Genomic DNA, 10725 nt, shown 5'->3' with positions numbered 1-10725 from the left:
ACTACAACTCCAATTATCTCTAGCCACTGTGGCTGATTGGTATGATGGGTGTTGTGGTCCAACCTTTGCAGGAGGGCCAAAGGTGTACAGGCATGCTGCTTAATCAAAAGCCCAGTGATGCTTCCGTGTGCACTGGAAGCTCCCTTTTGTGCAGACTTCTCTATTTCAAATGTGTCCCTTTGTGGCAAGTACACAGGGTCACAGCTGGAGCTGCACCCTTAATTGATATTAATGAAATGTTAAGACTGAGGGAGGTCTAAACCACCTGTTTCCTGTTCAGGTCTCTGTACACATGTATGGGGTCTTAGGTGAATGACTATACATGCAGTCTGTCATGCACACTTGCAGATTTGGTTGCGGGCATGTATGGTAACAATCCTTAAAAAGGGACAGCCCTTGCTCCATTGTCTCTTGGCCACCTCTCACCTGATGTGTTCCCTACATTGACAAGCAGGCACTGAAGGATAAAAGTACATTCAGTTATGGCTTAGGGGCAGCCTTATCTCTGGGGGTTCAGGTTCACTGGACTCCTTGCTGCCTGGTGCATTACTGCTGCATCCTGTACTTTGGCAGCTGCTGTGAAAGCAATAGGCCTTGCTCATCCCCCTCAGCATTGGAGTCATAGCAACATAGGAAGCTGCCATATACCAAGTCAGACCATAGGTCTATCTCACTGAGTATTGCCAGTACTGGCAGCGGCTTATCCAACCTGGTTGTTGCTGAAATGTGGGGCCATGACAATCACTGAGGACATCTCACCTCTACAGAACTTTCAAAGCATTTGTGTCATTGCATGAATTCAGGGGTTCTTAAGCAGCCCCTAGCTGAAGTTGGACTATACCTCCCATCATCTCCAGCCATAGAGATGTGCACAAAACAGAATTTGCATCCTGTTTCGAGCTTGAAATGAAATTCAAATGGCCAAAATGTTTCGTTGGAAACAGCGGGCAAGCCAGCTGTTTCAACAAAACAATTGTGAAATGTTTTGAGTGTTTTGGCCATAGGGAACAATGGGGGAAAAAATCTAAACACCTCATTGTTCCCCATGGGTAGCTCCTAGGGACACCAAAGTGGGTTAGGTGATAGGGCATGATGCATGCTACCTACCACCCAACCCACAAAAGAAATGGGCAAGTGGGTGATCTTTAACCTTTCCCCCCAAACTGCCATAGGATCCTATGCAGGTTTTGGGGAAAGGTTAAAAATCACCTCCAGGAGCTATTAATGGGGAACAAACGGGTGTTTTGAGTTAATGCATTGTTTCCTATAGCCAGAACAAGCTGCACTCAGAGTGCATGCACATAAGTTTTGCATTGTAATTTGCAACCCTGCCTTGAAACATACTGTAGAAGCACACAATAAAAGGGAATCTGTATCTCCCAACACAAAACACACATTTCAAACACAATCCAAAAATGGCCAAAAAAGAACCATTTACCCAGAATCTACTACCAGCACTGCAGTAAAATCATTGGCACATGTGCTCTCATATACAATTATGACTCCTCACTTCCTAGCATTGCAAATGTTGCCACAGCAGTATCCTTACTTAGAAGCAAGCATAGCCATATGCTCAGCTAGAGCAACTTCAGCCACATTTTGACTGGGTACAGCTTGCAATGCAGATTTCAGACCAGAGCAGTGACTGAAGCACAAGTTAGTCTCAAGGCCAGACTTGGAGCTCATCATAGTAGTCCCCAAGAAATATTACTTACACACACACAGAGAGCTGCCACTGTCCATTTCTTTCCACAACACTATCTCACAAACAAAACAACCAGAACTCTAGGCAGGTACCCAAGTTCTGCTTTTGTCAATCAGATCCAGCAAAACCAGATCATTATAGCAGCAACAGCACAGCATATCATACTCAGTGCTGAGAAAAGAAAACCACAAAATCAAACCTTCCTTCCTCTTCAAGAGAGGCATAAGGGCTCTCTCTGCCTCCCAGTCCCTTTGAATACATTTTGAATCCTGCTTTTGTGTCGTTTCCCCCCCCCCCAGCCAATGGGGATACAATTGCCCACGATAACAATTGATTTGTATGGTAACTAAGAAGCAAGGTGATCACAAGCCAATCAGAAGCCAGTGCCAGAAAACCAATTAGTGAGGGGAAAACAGGCCTCCAAAATGGCGCTCAAACCATTTTGATTGAAACAGGGTTGCTCTGCTCACAGCTCAAGACAGGCCTTTTATTTAAAGGGTGTTCTGTTTCAAGCTTGAAACACTTGTTCAGCGTTGAGACATTCTGCACATCCCTACCCAGCCACAACGCCCCCATGGGCATTGTGGCTGAGGATGATGGAAACTGTAGTCCAACATCTGGAGACCCCGGTTGAAAACATCTGCAATAATTTAATCCAGTACAGCCCTGCCTGCCTAATCCTTTGCAGTAACAGTTTGTAAAGGGGTTACAATCAAGAAGTTGTGCAGGATAGACCTGCCATATGTGCCTTCAAAAACATTATTCTGCAGGGGTACAGTTTTGACACAAGTTACTTATGTGCTGTCACAGATACATAAACCTATAGAACGAGGATACTGGAGAGCAGGTCCTAAATCCAAAGCAGTTATTTGCACTCTTCTAGCATTTGTCTTGGATACAACTAAGCTAGAAAAGAATATTACCTCAGTGTGTTGATGCGCCAAAATCTGCTAATATTTTTGTATTAATTTATGCAAGTAGTTTATTATGATTTTTTCTTCCAGACTGTTGATAATTGCAGAATCTACCACCATAAAATTTAGTGCTTGTGCGAAATAATTTCACACAAGTTCTAAGAAAGAGAGAATTACAAGAAGCCATGTTTGAAAAAGGGAATTATTTAAATGTGAAAAGTATAGAGATGTTTTCAGAGCAATATGCACCAATTATCCTTATAGTGCTAGAGGAAACTACATATTTTTGCATTTCAGATTTCCTGGGGGAGACAAGAGGGTTACATTTGAGCAATTAAGGCCTAGTGTGCATTGCTGCTTCACATTAAATCAATCCCATCAAGGCCTTGCCCTGGAGCAAACTAGAAGTGTAGATGTGCTCTAGGTGCTGGAGTGAGTTGTGCAAGTAGATTTGACCCAAGAAACTACACACTGCAGCTGAGAGAGCCAAGTCACTTTGGGCCTTTATTCACACACAAATGCAAGCTAATGGGTAACAGACATACCATATCAATGTAGCTGTGGCCTCTGACACCCCCCACCACTCCCTGATGTTTCAGCAGCAAAGAAGAGAGTAACAGAATCCAAACACTTAGTCTTTACAGTGCCACAAGACTGTTGTTTTAACCACAATTATGCCTCCGGAACAATTCAGAATGGGATTTTGCCTGTGGCATCCAAATGCTGCGTATAGTTCTACCCTGTGCTGGATGTGACTAGGGAGGGGATTCTAAGGAAGGCTTGATGCTGTATTGTGCTCCTCAAGGAGGCGGAGAGGAGGGTGAGGACCCATGTCAAGTGATGCTGGGAAGGAATGAGGATAGGAAACAGTGCTCCAGGCACTAGCTAGGCTGGGGTAATCAAGTCTTCATGCACACCTGGGAGGAGTGAATGGGACTATACATGGGGATCGTGCATCACTGGCATGTATTGTAGATTTGGATCTGCTGGTTGATGTCTCCCAAGATGCCCCTCATCTTGGCCTCCAGCCCATCCAGTTGGGCTGCCTTCTCTTCCAGCAGCCTCTCATTTGCTTCGTATGTTTCTTCCAGTGCTGAGTGGGGATGCAGGTAAGTAAGAGAGAGAAAGGGGGAAAGGAAAGGGGAAAGGGTGTAAAGAAAGGACATATTAATTTCACTTTCCCATTCCCTCTTGTAGTTGCAGACAGAACTATGGTGGGCACTCCCTTTGAGCAAAAGAACTAACCCCCCTCCCCCAGTGAGGACGCACTGTCAGCCCACTTCTGGTCCCTGATGCTCTCAGGCAGCTGTGAGGAGGGTGGATGGAGCATTGTGCCAGAACCTCCCCCCTGAACACCCAAGTGCTGGGGGAACAACAGGGAGGGAGGATTAGGTAGTATACATGAGTTTGGGGGACTGGCTCAGTGGGACCCTTTTATCATCAGAATCATGCATCCTGAGCAGTTGCCTGTGCTAGGTGCAGGCATGAAAGCAGCACCGCACAGGACAGGCCTCTTCCTGGAGCACAGAAGTGGTTATTCAGTGCTGACCATCTCAGAAGGCTGTGTTCTGCACACGACACCAGATTATGTGCTGGTGCCATCAACTGACAAAATACGCCGAGCTCCCTGCCAAAAAAATTCCTGCCCCGTGAGATGCTCCTCCCGAGTGCTTCGCAAACCTGGTTTTAAAGATTGTGAGTAGCCACAGCTCCGTGCTGCAGTTACTCACGAGTAGACTCCCTGAGGGGAGGCAAAAAGCAGGCTCCAGGGGTCTCCCCAGTATGCCCTGCACACTTGCGCAGGGCATACTGGAGCTTCTGGGGGCCGCACAGCCCCCAAGCTCCCCAGCCTCCGCTGGCTCCGTCATGGAGCCGGCAATTGTGTGGGCAGTTGATCCGGCCGCCCAGGGCTCCCTCCCTGCTCGTGTGTGGGGAGAGTGGGCTTAGCCCGCTCTGCCCACGCACCCTCCAAAACCAGGTCTCACTGATTGTGAGACCCGGATCACTGTTTTCTATTAAAACACCTCTTTAGGTTCTTAGCTTCATGATACATGGATCAGTGAGTGACCAGAAAGGGAGGATATATTTTTTTGAAAAAAATACTCAAATAGAAAGAGACCGAATTTAAGACAATGCCTTAAAAGATTGAGGTAAAAGGTTGCCAGAACCTAAGGGGTATACTCGTGAGTCAAATTGGCCGTAAGCCAGAATTTGGCTTTTTTAAAGCCAAATCTGGCCACCTAGTAATCTGAATTCAAGACAACCCCCTATATTTAACAGGAAAAATACTGGAGGAAAAACCTTGTCCTGGATCCAGGTAAAAGATCAGAAATGTGCAAAGTCTAGTGAAGACTCAGACATCAAATGGAGGATGGAAAGGGGCTTCAGTAAAACTCCCTCCCCCTCTCCCACCTACCCTCAATCTTTATTGTTTTCTTTCCCCTAATTCTACCATTTCAGTAGGGGGGTGAGGAATGTTGGAAATCTGAATCTTGGAAGTAGAATACAAACCATGTGCAACATTTCGTCCGAGTGCATAACCTGGGTTTTCTGGGCACAGAATTCTGAAGCCCAGCTTGCTTCTGGCAGGCCACACAGTCTCTCTCGACTGCAGAACTCTCTGCCGTGGGCACTCACCACTCAGCCGCTGCAGTTTATCCTGGGCGTTACGGAGCAGCCCCTTGGCCTCGTCCCGCAGGCGCTCCGCTGTCTGCCGGGCCCGCAGAACGTGCTGGGCTTTGCGTTCCACCTGGTCCTTCATTTTGCGGTACTGGTCACTCAGTGGCCCTTCCAGCACCTGGGATGCAGCAGGAATACAGGGCAGGTGGGTGAGCAGGAACTGCAGACTTAGGTTCCCTGCCCACTCAAAGTTGCTCAGAAGGATGGCCCTAATCAAAGGCAGAAACTGCCTCATCAACATCCCTTTGGAATAACTCAGTAGGTTGGGTTTTATTCATGCCATTGAGCCTTCTGGTCACCATATCTGACACTAGGAAGAATTTCTTCTAGCTCAGATTGGCCACTGTACGGAGGGTTTTTCTATTTCTTTTTCTATCTTCTGTGGTGTGTGTGATTTTGTACAATTGCTCAAGTCACCTGGAGCTATTTTTCCTCTAGGCATTGTATCTCCGCTTGTGGCCTAGACTGCACACAGCTAGATCAAAGTGGGAGCTGACGGATGGTCAGTCCTGCCTCTTGGAGTTTGGGGCTGGCCTTTTAACAACCCCCCATCTCTATGATTCAGTGATACCAAAGGAATGTTTCGAGAAGGCTGGCTGTCACGGCCTGGTGACTAGAGATGAAGGCAGGATATCAGCCTGGTCGTCCACTTGCCAAAGGCTCCAGCAACTATCCAGCCTCCCAGCCAGCAGCAGAACTCCATTTGAAGGGACTGCTCCCACATTTGGGACAAGAAGCACGTCTGCTGCGGCTCCATTTGCTTTCATCTCCGTACTTCCCAAGTGTGTCTTGTCAATTTCATACAATTATCTCATGGTTTATAAAAAATCACAAACTCCCTAAATAACAGAAAGCCAATCACTGCTTTCCAACCTAATGTGCCTTACAGAACTGTGAGCAGGGAATAGGATCTTAGGGGATGCTGAGCTCCTTGGAGGAAGGGCCAGCATAAAAATGTAATAAACTACAATCCCACGCCTCTGCTGCAATTCTTCTAGAACATTTAGTAATAGAAATGGGCTGTGTAATGATCAGGCAGTAACAGCCTTTCCTTTCCTGTAAAGAGTGAACCCTATCCTGACTGACAGGCAGTGACCTCTGGGGATCAGCCACTCAGCACACGGTGGCCAGGACGTAGACGGCCTGGCAGCAGGAAGTGAAGGGAGTCTTTGTTCTCAGAAGGAGCCAGGAGCGAGTAGGGATGTGCACGGAACCAGGCGTGGGTGGCTCGATGGTGGGGGTGGGGTGGGGTGTCTCACTTTACGGGTGAGGGAGGGTGCACTTACCCCTTCCTCCACTTTTCCCCAGCCAGCACCCAGTATTTTACAGGTCCTATGGGGCGGCAGCATACTTCCCTGCTGCCCCGTTTGCTCTTCGGCTGGAAGTGGCCGGAAGTAGTTGGCTTGCGTGCGCCCGGTGGGAATGAGAGTCTCCTTGGACAAGCACCCAGATCCAGGGAGGGGTTAAGCTCTGTAATTAGGGTGTGGTGGAACTTTCCCCCACGTGGGCTTGCTCTGAGACAAAGGCTGGGCTTAAATCTGCTATTCGCTACAGGCTGTCTTGGACATTTGTGATTCCTGACCAGAAACATTCAGATGAAATTGGCAAGACTTAGAATCTCTGGAGACACATCTGGAAACGAAAGCACATTAAGCCAGCAGCAGAAATACAAAAAGTGGGGCGACAGCTCCAGGAGAGAATGTGAAGTACCACAGAAGAATAGGAAGAGTTGCGAAGTATCAATTTACATCAGAACTGCTTGATTTGCATTATGTCTTGTAAGTGGTCTTGAAACTCAATCAGAAAATCAGGATCAGAATCTTGTAAAACAAAAATCCAACCAAAGCTGAGAGATGGAGTTGAAATCTACCGAGGCTAATGTTGATTGTGCCGTTGAGTCGGTGTCAACTCCTGGCGACCACAGAGCCCTGTGGTTCTCTTGGTAGAATACAGGAGGGGTTTACCATTGCCTTCTACGGCACAATCTGAGAGATCATGATGTCTTTCAGCACCTTCCTATATCACTGCTGACCGATATAGGAGTTTCTCATATTCTGGGAAATCCCCCACCAGCGGGAATTTGAACCAAAAGCCTCCTGCTCTTTAGGCAGGTTGCTTCCCCACTGCACCATTAGGTGGCTGAGGCTCATGTAGGCCCTGCAGATATAATGCGATGAGGATGCTCCCTTCACTCAGCCTCTCACTCACTCCCATCTTGATGGGCTACCACTGCTATCTTGGCCAGGCTGCCAAAGACTCCCCGATGAGCAGAAAAGCATCCCCTGGAACCATGAAATGGAGCTGGAGGCACATGCGATTCAGATGGCTGAGTGGAGCCCCAAATAGAGATGTGCTCAAAATGCGATTCGGTATCTGAATCACAGCACAGTCCCTTGAAAACTGAGGGCTTATGCGGCCCCTTTAAGAGGGAGGAGAGCAGGTCCATACCTGCTCTTCCTCTGCTCACTGCCACCTCTGGTAATCGCGGCACTCCCTCCAGCTATGAGGGCACATGGCCTCCGTGCACATAGCCTCTGCGCATGTGTGGCGGCCATTTCCGTGGTCAGCTTGGTTGCTGGCCATGCAAAGGGCTGCTGCGCACTCCCAGAGGCCCATGTATATGCCAGTCACGCGGGACAGCTGGGTGATGCCCTGCCGACACATAGTCATAGCTGGGGGAGCACCGCAATTACGGAAGTGGCAGCAAACAGAGGAGGATCAGGTATGGACCTGCTCTCTTCTGTATTAAAGGGGCTGTGCAGCCTAGGGATGTGCACGGAACCAATTCATGAATTCGCAGGGGTGGGTGGGTGGGGCGGTAGCTTTAAGGGATAGGGAAGGGGCTTCTTCCCTGTCAGCCCTCGCCCCACCGCTCCCCCCACCCACCGGCGCCCTCCAAAAAAGCGGGTGCGCTGGGCTGTAGCCTTCCTGTTTGCAGCCCTGATCAGCGTTGCCATGGGGGCGATGCTGAGCAGGGCTGCAAGCAGAAACGCTGCAGCCCAGTGTACCCGCTTTTTGTAGGGCGCCGGCAGGGGGAAAGCGATGGGGTGAGGGCTGACAGGGAAGAAGCCCCTTCCCTATCCCTTAAAGCTACCCACCCCCACTCCCGGCCTTCAAACCGGTTTGGAAACCGGTAGACCGAACCAGTTTGGCGCTTCAGAAAGGGAGCGCCAAACTGGTTCCGTGCACACGCCTAGTGCAAGCCCTCGGTTTTAAAGAGATTGTCCTGCGATTCAGAAACTGAATCATCACATTTCGAGCCCATCTCTAGCCCCCAAAGGAGCTGCATCTTTGCCTCCTTCCCTTGCCCCTCCAGTCCTTGGCAGGCAGGAGTCCTCCCACTCCCTTCTCCCTGCCATGCTGAGCCTCCCTACCTGTTCGGCCTCCTCAGCCCGATCCCTGGCCGCGCTGGCCGTTTCTTCAGCTCGTATGGCTGCCAGGCTGTTGTTGGCCCATTTCATCTTGAGGGCATCCACCTGCCTGTCAAGGCGGCCTACCCGATCCATGGCTTCAGCCAGCTGGCCCTCAGTGCTTGCCGTTTGCTTTTGGATCTGAAGGGAGGCAAGAGTGGGGGAGACTGCGAATGATCAAGCAAGCACGTGAGCACTGTCAGATATTCCCCTCAGGGGATAGCACTTAGCAATAGCACTTACATTTATATACCGCTCTATAGCCAGAGCTCTCTAAGCGGTTTACAATGATTTTAGCATATTGCCCCCAACATTCTGGGTACTCATTTTACCGACCTCGGAAGGATGGAAGGCTGAGTCAACCTTGAGCCCCTGGTCAGGATCGAACTTGTAACCTTCTGGTTACAGGGCGGCAGTTTTACCACTGCGCCACCAGGGATGGAGCCGCTCTAGGAAGAGCAGAAGGTTCCAAGTTCCCTCCCTGGCATCTCCAAGATAAGGTTGAGTGAGATTCCTGCCTGCAACCTTGGAGAAGCCGCTGCCAGTCTGTAAAGACAATACTGAGCTAGATAGACCAAAGGTCTGACTCAGTATATGGCAGCTTCCTATGTTACGCGCCATCTCTCACTGTTGTGGGAGCATCTTCTCGCCCAACCCCATCGAGCATCCAGCAGGACAGCATCCACAAGCACCACAGTATGGTGCTGGAGACACACAGGATTCAGATGGCTGAGGAAGGGCACAAGAGGAGCTGCATCTTTCCACTTGCCCATCCCGTCGTCAGCATGACACTCCAGTCCTCCCACTCCCTCCGTGCTACCATGATGCTCCTCCCCACAATGCCTGGAGCAGCCTCCTGCCTGAATGCACAGATCCATCCTTCCCCACACCTTTGTATTATGGAATCATACCAGTCTTTAAGATTAGGACTGGATGGGGAACACACAATATTGGCTAGCAAACAGAGCCAGGAGCCTAACTGAACTTCCTGACTGACTGCACTGGAGCAGGAGGGAAGCCACCATTTTTTACTCCCTCCTCTTCCTCAGGAAGTGGCTGCACAGCCCTTGGGGGACATATTTTCAGGTGGCACAGAGGACTTCCTGGGGAATTGGAGGGTGTCAAAAATGGCTGCTTCCCTGCTGCTCCAGAGCAGTTGGGAAGTTCTGTTAAGCCAGTGGTTCCCAAACAGGGAGCCTCCGGATGTTGCTGAATTACAACTCCCATCAGCCCCAGCAACAATTTATTGTGGCTGGGGATGATGGGAGCTGTAGTTCAGCTCAGCAGCATCTGGAGGCTCCCAATTTGGGAACCACTGTGTTAGGCTGTTCTCTCTCTTGTTGCTGTATGCCAGCCCCTGGACTTTGAATCCTGACACACCATCTCCTCTTTGCCTCTTTCTCCATATCTGAGGCTCCTTATCGTTGGCTGGAATGGGCAAACCTGCTCATCTGTGGCTGATGAGGCATCCTGGTCCACATCTCTCAGGCTCCATCTTAAACTCCAAGAGGCTTCGGCTTTGACTCATCACCCCCAGTTGCCCTTCGCGCTCAGAAGAAGCCCAGAAACAACCTCTCAACTTCTTGAACTGAGTAGGTCCTTCCCTAAGAATGGTACTCCACCCTTCTGAGATGCAGAGCTTTCTCAGATTCAATGGACTCACCCAAAGCAACCAGCACAGAATGAAACAGGAGCTCAGAGAGCAACTGCAAACAAAGCTTTGGTTTATGTATGCCGCCATAGGCAACTATATCGAGACAGGATCACAGGAAGCTGCCTTCTGTTGAAGGAAGACCACTGAGCCAACTAGTTGAGCATTGTTTACACTGACCGACAGCAGCTCTGCAGGATTTCAGAGGAGGGTCTTTCCCAGCCCTGCATGGAAATGTTGCCAGGGATTGAATCTGGGACCTTTGACATAAGAACATAAGAACAAAAGAATAGCCCTGCTGGATCAGGCTCAAGGCCCATCTAGTCCAGCATCCTGTTTCGCACAGTGGCCCAACAGGTGCCGCTG

The 10725-nt window shown here is 49.5% G+C and overlaps 1 protein-coding gene across 3 annotated transcripts in view; it reads right to left on the bottom strand.

Annotated features, from left to right (window-relative positions):
- Positions 1-3097: 3097 nt before the first annotated feature.
- Positions 3098-10725, bottom strand: part of LAMB2 (laminin subunit beta 2) — a 70825-nt gene continuing 63197 nt past the window's right edge. For all 3 annotated transcript variants that reach the window (XM_053300940.1, XM_053300941.1, XM_053300942.1), the window contains 3 exons: positions 8673-8849; positions 5257-5416; positions 3098-3712 (listed from right to left, as the gene is read on the bottom strand). In XM_053300940.1, coding sequence (XP_053156915.1) covers positions 3576-3712; positions 5257-5416; positions 8673-8849 — 474 coding nt within the window. In that variant the 3' untranslated portion in view covers positions 3098-3575. The remainder of the gene's footprint in view (positions 3713-5256; positions 5417-8672; positions 8850-10725) is intronic.

This window comes from Hemicordylus capensis, chromosome 2, assembly GCF_027244095.1.
Source record: "Hemicordylus capensis ecotype Gifberg chromosome 2, rHemCap1.1.pri, whole genome shotgun sequence".
Taxonomy (NCBI): domain Eukaryota; kingdom Metazoa; phylum Chordata; class Lepidosauria; order Squamata; family Cordylidae; genus Hemicordylus; species Hemicordylus capensis.
The sequence above is the reverse complement of the archived record's forward strand: the minus strand, read 5'-3'. Positions and strand labels throughout refer to the sequence as shown.